The sequence below is a fragment of the Lathamus discolor genome, chromosome 6 (assembly GCF_037157495.1).
Source record: "Lathamus discolor isolate bLatDis1 chromosome 6, bLatDis1.hap1, whole genome shotgun sequence".
NCBI classification, from domain to species: domain Eukaryota; kingdom Metazoa; phylum Chordata; class Aves; order Psittaciformes; family Psittacidae; genus Lathamus; species Lathamus discolor.
Window position 1 is genome coordinate 42485609 of NC_088889.1, and position 13849 is coordinate 42499457.

Here is a 13849-nt window from a genome sequence, read left to right on the forward strand (position 1 = left end):
AATTTCTGATGTGGAACACAGACTAGACATGTTCCTTCAATTTTGTCATCACCAAAATTGTCCACTGAATTATTTGGACTACTCCTGTCTCAATACACTAATTTTCCACATCTTTAAAAATATGCCAGTTTTGTTGTGGTTTTGGGGTGGCCTTTGCTTGTTTAACAGCAGCATTACACTGCTGTTATGTATGGCCAGCTTCTGGTTCAGTTTAATTCCCCAGTTCTTCTCTGCAATGCTGCAACCTAGCTGGTTATTTTCCTTTTATTAATGGTGCTTTGGGTTTGTTGTTTTTTGTTGGTTTTGTGGTTTTTTGTTTGTTTGTTTGTTTTGTGGTTTTTTTTTTTTTTAGTTATATTAATTTGTTCTTAACTGAATTTCCTTTCCTTGGGTTTTAGGTTGTGGTGATTTTTTTTGTTTTTTTTGTTTTGTTTTATAATTTCCTCCTTCTTCTGGTTGGGCTGGGTTTTACCTTTCTGTGACTTTTGTATATCCTGACTAATCACTGTTTTCTGTGAGTGTTTTAGCACTGCAGTCATAAGGATTGAGGTCTTTGTGTTTGTGATTTGGTAGTTGTAGCTGCTGTTTGGTGTAGGATGTTATTGTTTCATTCCCTTCTCAACAGTTCTTTGTGTACAGCTCATGGGACTTTGCCACCTGTAAGCTGCCCATTTCATGCCCTTGCCGTCCTTGCTGTTCCTGTATTTCATCTCTTTGATCAAGATTGTTTCTTCTTGTCATTGGTCAGCCCTATTTGAATGATGGTAGATGCATCAGTATCGTAGAATATCTTCTTACTTGTCATGTTATCTCATGAAACATGTACCTGGAATAACTTTTACTAGTTTGCATCCTAAATGCATGCTTCTTTGTTTCTGCTGTGTATGGCTCCTCCTATGCACTTTTATTACTGTAATATTTATAACTTCAAAAGTAGCCCTTTTATGGAAGCACTGATACCGTAGGTATGATTGGAAGTTGGGAACTGATGAACTAAGTTGTTTGGGATTTTTTATCACTAAAGAATATATGAGCATAAGCTGAACTGTCACAAAGTTTGGTTGCTGCCTAGTTGGCTACCGCAAAAGTGCTTCTGCAAATGTTACATTTATCTTGTCTTAGAAACAAGTTTATCCTTCTATTAGTTCCGTTTCCAGAAATGTTTGAGATGGATAGTTTAGAAAAGTGGAGACTCAGCTTTTCTTTGAGAATATTTAATTCTGCAATATTCATTAAATAGAAAAAGACATGTTTTCTGAAACTGCTGTGGAATGTTCTATTTCTGCTAATTGTAATTTAATTGCTGGTATGCAGTGGGATGTCGGTTTATTCACCTATGTGAATTACTTCCCCTTTGTGTTTAAAGCTGTATTTATAGACTAGTTTCTTTGGTTATATATAGGACCAAAGTTTGTTTCTTGTGCATGTAGAATGAGTGTGAAAGAATGCATGGTGGTCTTCATGAATAAACTGGCACTGACTTATTCAGCTTGCATTTTCATGAGATACAGCATGAATACTTTTATTTGCTTATTAAACACTGGCTGAGTAATTTTTAACACTGTCTTTCTAAAGATGCAGTAATCGTTTTGGAACACCAATGAATTTTTTTGTGTATTTGGAAGTATCTAACAGTTACTTATGAAACTTAATTTGTTTGCTGCTTAGTAACAAATTAACGTACAATTTTCAAATATGTAACTGATATTTTACAGTGCCTTGGAATACTGTGTGAAATGAGACAGTATTTTATAAACTTAAAACTGAGACTGCACCTTTAAAGTAAAGATTTATTAAGAACTTTTATAATGCTCTTATACAGCTATGATAGTAAATCGCCAACAGCTTGCATTGCCAATTGCTGATTTTTTTTCTTTCAATAATATGCTGCATGTAGACAAAGATGACCTGTCCCCAACTGCTGAGGTTTGGGATGTAGACCAGGGACTAATAAGTAAACTGAAGGAACAGTACAAGAAGGAACGAAAGGGGAAGAAAGGGGTAAAGAGTAAGTGCAGATTCTGAATCTTGTAATGCAATGCTTTTTTGCCTATTCATATAGAAGACTTTTTTTTTTCCACATAAGTTCTCGTTTTTGTTTTATTTTTTGTTTGGTTGTTTGTTCGTGGGTTGTTTTGTTTTTTTTTTTTTTTTCAGTAAGCATCACTTTCTGTAATGGGGGCAACCAACTTTAACTTTCTACCTGCTGAATGTGAATATGTCAAAACTTTTGACAGCCATTTCCTAGATGAGAAATGTTGAAAACTTAAAAATTTAAGTTTAAATAGGTGGAGAGAGCTTAATGCTTTGAAATATGTGAGTAAAAAGAATGAACAGCTTCCATTTTGAAGATGGTCCTACTCTAAGAAGTTTTCTGAAAGAATTAAACTTAATCTGCTTCTTTTAAGTATGATACTGTGGTATTTTTTTAACATGAGCTTGAGTCAAGCTATAACTGCTATCTATGGGCTTGTCATTATTTTTACAATCTAAGGCATTGAGAATTTTAAAAATGCCTTTCATGTAAATATAAACTCTGTGTATTTAGGATATAATCTTTATTTTATGGTGCCCTTCGCTTCTGTGCAGTTACCTCATTTTGATTGGCACCTCTGTTTTCAGACCAATTGACCTGTTTGAACTATGTAAGTTAAACCAAACTTCAGTATCGAAGTACCTGGCAAAAACACCTTTGTAGCTTGTTATTAACTATACCAAGCTCTTAGTGGACATAGTGTTAGTAAATTAGTGTCACTCTAGAGAAGCTCCCTTAATTTGAAAGTATATTATAACAGTTTCTGGTGATGTTTAATAAAAACATTTTTTCTTGATTTGAAAAATTTTGTGAATATATACTAACTATATTAAATGATAATTAAAGTATAACACTTCATGAAGAATTCTGTAATTAAGATTTTAATTTACTTTGTAACATCTAACATTAAAATTCAGTGCATGTTGATCTTTCAGCAGTTTTGCATGACTTGCACGTACACAAACACACAAATAGAAGGGCTTTGAAGTAAGGATTTTCACCTATTTTTTTTTTAGGTATCCTCATTTTACGTGTAAATCAGCACCAAATTCACATGAAGTATTTTGAGGGTTAGAAATTTCCTTTTTATACTAAAAGGGACTTACTTGAAATTTTATTATTAAATTTCACATTTTTGGAAGCACAATTGCTGCAAAATAACAGCAAATGTTCTGAAATCTGGGAGAAAAATAATTATTTAGGGGATTTTTTCAGTTCTCTCTCAGAAATTGTCTTTAGGTTATTGCATAAAGAAAGTTCTAGAAACTGAATTTTTGATTCTCTCTTCTTACCCACCCCATCACAGTTCATACTTCCTGGCTTGTGCAAGGTAAAAGAACCTGTAAAACAGGGACTAGTGTTGTTCTAGGATTATAAATTACATGAAAAACTCTTCTTAGGTTTCCAAACTTCTTGTAGTGGTATTGGCTTGCATAGAAAGGATTTCTTGCCTGCACTTGTTTCCTTGACTGCTGTGCAGTCCAGAATTTCTATCACCTTTTTGTTTTTCTATCATATTTCTTTTTCCTGTGTAAATCTTAAAATTCCAGAAGAGGAGCATAATTCTTGCCAATCAGAAATAAGTACTTTGTCAAAAATGGGCATTTTAATGGTCTACACTGCCAGTTGAATTGGTCGTGACAATTTGTTTAAAAACAAATAGTAGTTATTCTATCTGAAGTGTCCTGTTGGGAAATTTAAAACTTTGCAACATTAATCAAACTTTTTCTTCCTGTCTACTTTCCCACAGTTGTTGCAAACAGTGTAACATTAAGGTTTGTACCATGAATGGTGGGATATGCTGGCCAGCAATTATTATTTGATTATTGTCTTTTGACAATATATATTCCACTATCAAAATTTAAAGGAAAAAGTTTCTTCATCTAAAGTAATTTCGAAAACTGCTTATGTTCATGTAAGAGTATTTGGGAGACACTTGTGTGTCACCATGCTGTGAGGTCATGTATGTAAGTCACTATTTTGTGTTTTGGGGTTTAAATTCTCCTTTGGGAAACCCTGAGCTCCTGTAGCCTCACAGGGTGGTTTGTGGAGTTCTGCAATACATTCATAATAATAGTTTCTGATTAAAACTTGGTCTCTAAATTACTGAGCTAATTGAATTTACATACAGTAAAAATATGCTTTTAAAGTTGGGCACATTTAAATTCTGTTTATTTGATTCCTAGACTTTTTCTTCTCAGCTTTTTACAACATTCTGAGACTCAATGTTGGAAGCCTTCTCTACCTTTAAGAATTCGTGAACTTCTTTCTGAATATTTATCTCTCTTCTCTTCAGTGTATTGTCAGACTTCCGTCAGTTTATTTTGAGCAATATCAGATCGTATCTGCATGGCAGTATATATCATCGAAAAGATCAAATAAATGTGTGTTGAGTCACCTCTTGCAGTACTTTGAGGACAGCATAATAAGGCAAACATTCTGACAGGTTCTTTTGTTGGATGTGCATCTGGTAACTAGCATAATCTGCATTTAGACTGTTGTCTTCATAATGGAATCTTCATAGCCCTGGCCCTGGTATAGTAACTTTCATTCCAAATATAGAGAGATAAGTAAGTGAGCAGAAGTATTTTTCATTCTATTTTGATACTTCTGTAGTCTGCATTCATGTATTTTCTTTTGGGTGGAACACCTGAATTTAGGTCATCTTTTATCAGCACAAATAAAACAACCAAAAACCCCCACAAACCAACCACAGCCTATTCTGGGCTTCATTGCGATGAGTAAGGAGTTGGTTAGATTTCTATAAAATCAGGCTTACCTTTTACAGTAATATGCTGCATTTAAGGCCAGCTCCTTGCCCAGGTTTGGTAAGAACAGTTTTGGCAGGGAAACCAGGGGGTGACTTTTTAAAATACAGTCTGTCACATTTTCAGAACATAATGGTGGACATGATGCATATCTGATTTCATACATTCAGGTCAGCACAATGTGTTCTCAGCAATTTGAAGAGTAGTTTTCTTGCCTTAAGTTGTTATGTGTACATCACTGTTTAAATTAAGATCCTTTTACTGTTTTTCCTTAGTTTCCTTGAAATTTTTCTAATTTCTTAATTTTCTCCTCTTTTCCCTCAGTGTAATTTTTCTGTATTTACAAAACACTGTCTGTCCCGTTCACTTTGCTAGCCTTACTTTCTGGAAATACAGTATAATAGTTAATAGGCATGAAAACAGATTTGGATTTTACCATCTTCATTACCATGACCTGTTAATATAGAAGGATCCCTGTGCTATATACAGACTTAGGCTGTTACATCTCAGAGCTAGTAGGAATCTTCATATGGCTTCTCAGACTACGTCTTTTCAGCACTGAATATTCAATTACCTTTTTTGCTTTTGATCTCTGAAGGTGGGTAGATTGATATGGGACAGTAGGGTTTTTGTCTTTGTTCGTAATAGGTTCATGTTTACTGTTTTTTTTTGGGGGGGGGGGGTTGCATTGTTTTTCTAGTCTTGTGGATAAAACACAGTCATTTAGTTTGTGCCTTGAACGTAGCTGCTTGTGCAGAGGCAGCACATTCTTGTCCTTAAAAATCTCTTTGTAACATTTAAAAAATATTCAACAATTATATAAAGGTATGCTTGCACTTGCTTGAAAGGAGAAGTCTGCACAGTCCTCTCTGGTGATGGCACAGTATCACAGAACGGCTTGGATTGGAAGGGGCCTTAAAGATAATCTAGTTCAATCTGCCTGCTGTGGGCAGAGACAGCTTCCAGGAGACCAGGTTGCTGAAAGCCCCATCCAGCCTGGCCTTGAATACTTCCAGAGGTGGGGCATCCACAACTTCTCTGGGCAACCTGTGCCAATGTCTTACCGGCCTCACAGTGGAGAATTTCTTCCTAATACCTAACCTAAATCTACCCTTGTTCAGCTTAAAGCCATTCCCCCTTGTCTTGTCACTACATGCCCTTGAAAAAAATCCCTCTCAAGCTTTCTTGTCAGCCCCTCTGGAAGGCTGCTCTAAGGTCTGCCTGGAGCCTTCTCTTTTCCAGGCCAAGCAAGCCCAACTCTTTCAGCCTGTCTTCACAGGAGAGGTGCTCCCCAGCACTCTGGTGAACTTCAGGGCCCTCCTCTGGACTTGCTTGAGCAGGTCCGTGCCTTCTTATGTCAGTCTTGAATATTGTTGTTTTTCAGCGTGAGCTAGAGAACTTGAGAACCGTAGCTGCTGTTTTCTGAACTTGAGAAAGAAGTTTCTCTCTGTATTGAGCGATAAATTGAGGACTGTTCTGAGGTTATGCCTAAAGGACAAGAAGTGACTAAACATACTGAAGAACTTAAAGGGACTGTCAGCCTCACCTTTTAATCAGTGACATGCTAACTGGCTGGCTCAGAGTAGCAGAGCAGGGGAGCTGCTTTTGAGCGTGCTGAGTCAAACTTTTCGTGCCCTCATATTTGGTGTAAAAGCACCTCAAAAAGATGCTTACAGTTTAGGTCTGAGTAACAGTTTATAAGCCATTTTTATAATTTTCAATTCATGTTTCGAACAGTTCATGCGTATTGACTTGGAGAAGACAAATGGGTTTTCTTCTGGAAGGCAAAGAGTATATTAAAGTAGACAGCTTAGGGTACCAGCCATGACTTCTATCATGTCATTTCTTGATTGCCCTATAGTATCTTTAAGAATGTATCTGCTGCTGATCACTGTAGGTGGCTGGCTGATAGCCAGCTACAACGAAGGCAAAAGCAAGCTTTGTGGTCTACCAGACATGGTAGAAGCCTGGCCATTTTAAGAATGACCATTTTTATAAGGTTTCACCTCCTGACTATAATTAAATCATGTATCTTTGAAATTAAATCCTACCAGCTGTAGTGCCTGTTGGGCGGGAGGAGGGGAAAGACTGGTGCAAAAGAGACATTACTTGTTTTTATTATTTTACAGTCACTTCATTAGCTGGGATCACAGGTTTCTAGACTCACTTCTACACGCGAGTGAAATGAAACCACTCAAGTCTGTTCTGTTGCACAAGAGAAACTTCTGGAAGCCATTTTTCTTCTCAGACAACTTCTGGGTATCAGCCTTCATAGATTTAATTGGAATACTAAGTGTTCTATAAAAGAACAATATCTAAAGCACACACACACAAAAGAGTATAGGGATTCTATATTTGGCAAAATGAAAATGTTCTGTAAGTATTCATGAGAATAGTTACAAAGCATCCTTCTTGGGGTATGCATCATATTCTTCTGCTGTGATTCTCCTTCCAGAAATATTTCCCATTGTCATACCTCTCTGAAGAATTCTCTATTACCTCCATTATTTCCAGAGAATTCAGTTATGGATGGATAGTTATTTTTGAACACATGAATTTTAACCAGTTTTTGTCATTAAGATACAAAATTTGAATTGATCAGATATTATTTGAAAAAGTGTGTTTTAGTGTTTAGCTGCTTAAATGAACAGTTCTGCTTTTAAGTCATCTGTAATTAGTGTTTACCTTACTTTTTTGAGAATAAAGGCTTTGGTTTAGTTTTGATTTCCTTTTTAATAAAAATGGCTCAGGTCACCTCAGAGTATATATCAGAGAAATTGTTTCTTAATGCATACTTTACTGAAAAATTGACATACTTGAAAATTTTGTAACTTCTAATATGCCCTTTTAAATATAGTAAACACTTAATTTTTAATGTTTTGCAGTATAACTGACTCTTTCAGCAGTTAAAAGCTGGTTATGTCTTGCATCATTGTGGATTTTTTTCCTTTCAAGAGTTTCTGTCACTGAAATTTCACTTTTATGACTAAAGCTTGACTTTCTGATATGCAAGCTCTAAAGTGGAAGCAGGAAAGAATTTATTAATTAAAAGAAAAAATCGTACAATTTTTGTTTGCTAATGTCTACGTAATGAATACAATGCACATATAATTCAGTATGCTTTGTTTCCAGAGGCATGCTAGTAATAAGGGTAATATACATCTGCAGTTCCATGAAATGGTGGAAGTATTCTTGCTCTTGTGTTTAATGAACAATTTCTACAATTTAAATACCATTCAAAAGCAGGGAAAGTTAATTGTTTGTTGCACCCCCATTATAAGTTGTCTGTACTTTTTCCCCTCATTTTTAAGCTTATTTTTGTTTGCACTGTTTTTCTGTGTCAAATTGTTTAGTATAGTTAAAGATGTGTAATATTATTGACAAATGTTTAATTCGTATGTATTTCATTTAATAATTAATGTTGTTTTAATACTTGGCTTGACTTCTTAGTAGGGCTGTAAGATGATTTTTTTTTTTCTCTCCTGCAGCAAACTGTAGACTAGATCTACAGAACACAAGGAAGTTACTCTTTGATTTCAGTGAATTCAAACTGTTTGCATGTAGTTTTCAGATTTGATGTATTATCTCCTTTTGATTTCCAAAAGATCTATTTTCATAATATACAAAGACAAAACCAAAGCATTGTATTTATTTTAAGGAGGTCCCATTTCTTGTTTAATTAGTTTAATGGATTTTTAGACTTCAGTCAAGTCAAGCGGTAGCAATCAAATGAATCTTTGCTGCTGACATTAATTTACAGGAGTCAACAGGACAAAACTTCACGACATGATAGCTGATCTGGGCGATGATGAGATACCCCACATCCCTTCAGGAGTCATTAATCAATCTAGGTCACCCTCTTCTAGAATGACTGATCATGAAGGTGCAAGAGCAGAGGAAGGTACAAAAAATTCAGCTACTTATTGTATTTCAGGAGATTTCTTACAGAAAGCACACACTGTAATTTACTGTCCCCTTGATAATGCAGTTGCCCATTGCCACATTATTTTACTTGCAATTCTTTCCAAATGGTTTTGAGAGAATGTGGCTTCAGTTTCTGTGGCTTATCGTAACTCACCATTATTTCATAAGTATTTTTAAACAACTTCATGTACAGCAGTGTTTTGAAAATATTCACTATTTAAATCCCTGTTTGCAGACCCTTCCTGTTAGCAAACCTTTTACAAATAGGGTGTTATAGAGAGGAAAAAAGGTGAGTATTGACATTTGATACACAGGTTGCATTTTAAAATGAAATTTAAAAGCGATTATGTAAATTATGACACAAATTAGTCTCTCTCAACTTTAATGTTCTCTTTTCAAAAATGTTCTTGGTCTGTATACACAAGCGTACAAAGACACTATTTCTTTATGAAGTATTGGTTTCAATTTCAGGGTTATCTTAGGCAGTGGAAGTTAGTGGCCAACTGTTATGTAAATAGTCCAAAATCTTGTATTTAGCTTTAAGTCTTCTGTTTTGAGGGAGTGATTTTCTTCTATTAACTTTGAGATTAGAATGCAGTTATGTAAATTCTGTGCTCCAGTTGGAACACATACAAAATACTTAGCTGAATTCAGATTTGGCTCCTTTATGATGATCTTTGACTCAAAAGCCCTGGCATAACATCAGCTATGCTGGAATTGGAAAAAATTGATGTTATTATTGATCCCAGTAATATATTGATTCCCCCATTCTTGCCCACAAATGCCTGTCACCAGGCAAGCAGAAAAACAGAAATTTTGCAGGGAGGTTTTTTGCTGCTCTTCCAAACTGTTATTTTACAAGTGTTTGTCTTGTTTGTCTTCCCTCCTTTTGCTGCCTCCCTTTTCATCTTTGACTAGATGATGAACCAGTATCAAATTTACCTGTGGAGTGCAATTGAAAAACCTACTGGTGATGCACTTGCTAAAACTTGCAGACATACATTTAGCTTGTATTTAAGCGTAATGTTTTAGGTTGCCTTTTAGCCTTGTTAAGGTATTACGGGCACGTGAAACTACAGGTACAGTTCCCTCAGTCTGTCTTGGGCTCTTTTTCTTAGGCCATAAGAGGTACGCAGACATTCGTTGTTAAGGACGGGTCATATAGCTGTTTTCTCTGTTAGAGACATTAAATTTAAAATCCCATTGGGCAAAACAATCTTCATGAAGAAATCAATGCTAAATTTGGACTGACTTTTATTGCCTGGTTCCTGTAGCACAAACACTCTGCTGCACTTCAAATAAAGACTGTTGACACTATTATCAAATAAATGATGCCTTCAGGATTATATTCTCATGGTATTTAATGTGTTCGTATGTTTTCAGCTTATCAGTGTAGTTTCGGCTTTATTCATTGAGTAGCAGTATGAATATAATATCTGCTAATTGTGGTTTCTGTGTAACTTTAAAAAATTAATATTAGAATGTACATTTTGATGTTTGATCAGAAATCCTACTCTGAATATTATGTGCCTTTTGAGTTTTTGTCTGTACTGTACGGTGGAAAGCTGCTAGCAAACAAGTGTTGCCTTCGGATTGCTTCTAGGTCTGTCTTTTGTTAACAAGGCCAAACACTTCAGTATTATATAATACATTTTTCGCTCAGTTAGTTATTCTGCTATGTTTTAAAAGCTAAGATTTTGCAGACAATTTTCACTTTTTCTTGGTGGGACACGCTAGCCTATGCTGATGAATGTTACCAAGCCATAATGTTCTTGTGGCTGTATGTAAGGTTGGTGCTGCACTCTGAAGTGTTACATTTCTGAGATGGTGGTTAATAATTCTGTCTTCATTTAGAGAACAAAATGTTACTAAGTTCAGTTTTTTGGTTTTTTTTTTTCTTGATGGAGGAGGGAGTTCTGGGGGGGCAGTAAACCATGGTTCTAATTGGCTGGGAATGTATCTTTTAAACCTCTAAAGGTGCAGGGTTTGGTTTGCTGTGGGGTGGATTGGTTTGGGTCCCGTCCCGTCCCCCCCCCCCCCCCCAAATACCTGCTTTAGTATGATGAAAAAATCGTTATGCTATAGTTACACTTAGTTTTGACCATAGGAAATTGAGGTTTCCATTTCACTATGTTGCATGACTTTCAGAAACATAATCAACTGCAGCATGATTCTCTATCCAGTGTATTGTACAGAGAATTACTATTTTCATGGGTTGTTTTTCTTTTTTTAGTATCTGTAGTTGGGGAGTGTCAGACTGTAGATCAACAGAAAGATGCTGGGCCATGTCATCTGGACTGTGCTTTTGCTGAGAAAGGTTGGACCAGATGATCCTTGAGGTCCCTTCCAACCTGGTGTTCTATGATTCTGTGAAAAAATAGCAGTAACAGCTAATTCCTGAGACATGAACTACTTTTGGTGTACCATGCATTAACTTTCTGAAAAACAAGATTAAGAAGTCCCTATTGTATAGTAGATGACAGCAACGTATATAATCATAAGTAACTAATTGGAGGTTAAAGCAGTTCCAGTCTGTACAAAAATACTATGGCTTGATTTTGACTTAATTATGTATATCAAGATCTTGAGGGTAGGAAGTACTGATTAGGATTGGCCAAGCAAATATTTAGTAATTGCATTTTTTTCACCTACGAAGAAACTTGTGCTATCACATATATTTTTATTTTATATTTATAGATTGCAAACTCAGTTGAACATACAGAAGGCTATAAAGATAATACTGTCGTGTGTGTTAGGAAAATACTTGGATTTTTTTTAAATATTAAAAGTATTCAATAATTTATTTATACTTCACCCATTTATTGATGTGTTGTTTATGATACACAGAATTGTGGGTCTTTATTTTTAGCAGCTACACAATGAAAGATGCATTATGTTGTAACTTCTCTTCCTTTTTATAAAAACAGCTTGCAACCATTCTTTAAACTTCTTTAAATAGGTTGTGTTTTAAAATCATGAAATGTGCAAATAAATTAAAATACAATTATACTACGTTATACATACATATTGGCACCTTTAATACTGAGAAATATGCTTCTAAATTTCAGATAGTATCAATTTTGAAGCTTTAGTGGAATATTAACCTCTGATGCAAATAAAGATCTATCATATAAAGATAAAAAAAAATCTATAATATAGACTCTTCATGTGGTAGTGTTTTCCTGTGATGGTTGTTCATTTCATGCTTTCATATGAAAGTTGATCTGTTAAGGACAAATTACATTAATTTCACAAAGAATTAGTATGACAAGTTCAGGAGCTCTAAAACCTTGGAGGCCTGTCCTAAAGATCAGATAGGAGCCTTGTTCCCCAAGTGATCAGCAGCTCTGGTCTTACAAAGACTTGGGAGGTTTGACTTGTAAATGATTTCTTGTATTTCAGAAGCTGGGACCCTGTCAAGACAGTAGAAGGTAGCAGGTTTTTGGAAACTCCAGATTAAAACATTGGAGTCTTACTGTGGGGAGTCAAAAACAAGGCGGGGGGGGGGGGGTGTGGGGGGGGTGTGTGGAGGCACCCAAACCACAAAACCAAACAATGTTAAAAACAGCCAACAGTAAAAAACTCTAAACCTCCCCTTTGTTTCTTTTATATGCCTTTTTTTTCTTTCCTCCCCCCCCCGTTCACCCACCCAGAGGATGTTTGTGATGTTATTTTTTCTTGCTCCATATAAAGTATTGTTTGTATCTCTTTTTATACTCAGCTGACACACTTTCAGTAAGAAATAAATCCTTATAAATTTTCATCTAATAATCACAACTGACTTGATATGCCCTCCTGCCCCCCAGGAAAAAGCACAAAACCCAAGAAGAAATAACTAGGTGTTTTCTAAGAATATGGCTTTTTCTGGAATATGAGTGGTTTGGAATAGACTGTCAAATTGAGAGTTTTACTAAAATATTAATGGAAATGAAGTAACATTCATACAAGGGCATGTTAAGCTATTTTGAACTGTTAAGTTAATGTAGCATTCTGATGGGTCAAGACCTTTGTATGGATTATGGATGTTTTAAAAAGAGGTGGTTGTGCATGGTAATAATACTGTTTGCTCTTTTTATGTAAATGTAGGAACAGCAGTCTTTATTCTTACATGTGTGAGGAGTTTTTTTTTTTTTTAGATTCTCACAGTTGTGTGCTAATAAGGTTACATTTTTTAATGGTACAGTAGTTCTTCAGCATTAGAACTTCTTCTTGAAGTGATTTTTTTGACCTAGCTGGGCTGACTCCTCTTTGCATAGCCATAGCAATGATGCCATACAACTATAACTTTACATGTGGTCTTGTATACTTTTCTTCATCTGGAGTGGAACATAACAGGGTTGCTACTCGGACAGTGGTGATACAAAATAGTAAAGATGCATGTTCAAAACAGGAATGTGTTAATTATTAGTCCTCTTGTTTGGAACTCGTTTTGTAAGACAGAACTTAGGGTACAGGTGTTTTTCAGATCCTGAAATTTTGTTTTCTCCGAGTTTCAAGGGTTTTCTCAGAGGATTAGAAACAAGGGGTTGGCATTAAAGTGAAACCATAACTCTCCCTGCCGAATCAGTGAAATCCAAGTGTTAAGCAAGTTAAATCATACTTAACATCTTGAAAAATCAAGTATTATTTTGCAAATGTTTGCAATTAGCTAAAGTTTACACTTAGCTAAAGTTTAAGTACTCTACTTCTAACAAGTGACCTAATTTTTGCACGGAAAGGAATACTGACAAGTAAAAGCAGCTTCTAAAATATGCTAAAGTACTACAGTTTTTAAGCCTTAATTCCTATTCCTTACTGCTAAACTGGTATTTGTGGATAGAAGGACTTATACAGAATTGTTGGAGTGTAAAGAATATAGGTGCATATTTGAAAGTTCATTATTCATATGTGAATTCTGAATGAACATTGATTTGGGGAAGGCACAGCTAAATAAGATAAATACCGGTTCAGCGTATACTAAATTAGAATCCAGAATCATGCTGAGAAAGTGAGAGAGGGAATTCATGAATAACAGATGTTTTCATTTTTTTAATAATCTGACAATTTCTAAGTAGAGGAGATGTTTTACCAGGAGGCCTTTAGCATGAGAGATAAAAAATACTTACACAGGCAACTAGAGATA

The 13849-nt window shown here is 35.4% G+C and overlaps 1 protein-coding gene across 5 annotated transcripts in view; it reads left to right on the top strand.

The window, feature by feature from the left end:
- Positions 1-13849, top strand: part of STRN3 (striatin 3) — a 64127-nt gene that overhangs the window by 34383 nt on the left and 15895 nt on the right. For 3 of the 5 annotated variants that reach the window (XM_065686454.1, XM_065686455.1, XM_065686457.1), the window contains exons 8-9: positions 1898-2008; positions 8564-8704. The exons of 1 other annotated variant lie outside the window; for it this stretch is intronic. In XM_065686454.1, the coding sequence (XP_065542526.1) occupies positions 1898-2008; positions 8564-8704 (252 nt within the window). The remainder of the gene's footprint in view (positions 1-1897; positions 2009-8563; positions 8705-13849) is intronic. One more of the 5 variants, XM_065686458.1, reaches the window with a different exon arrangement.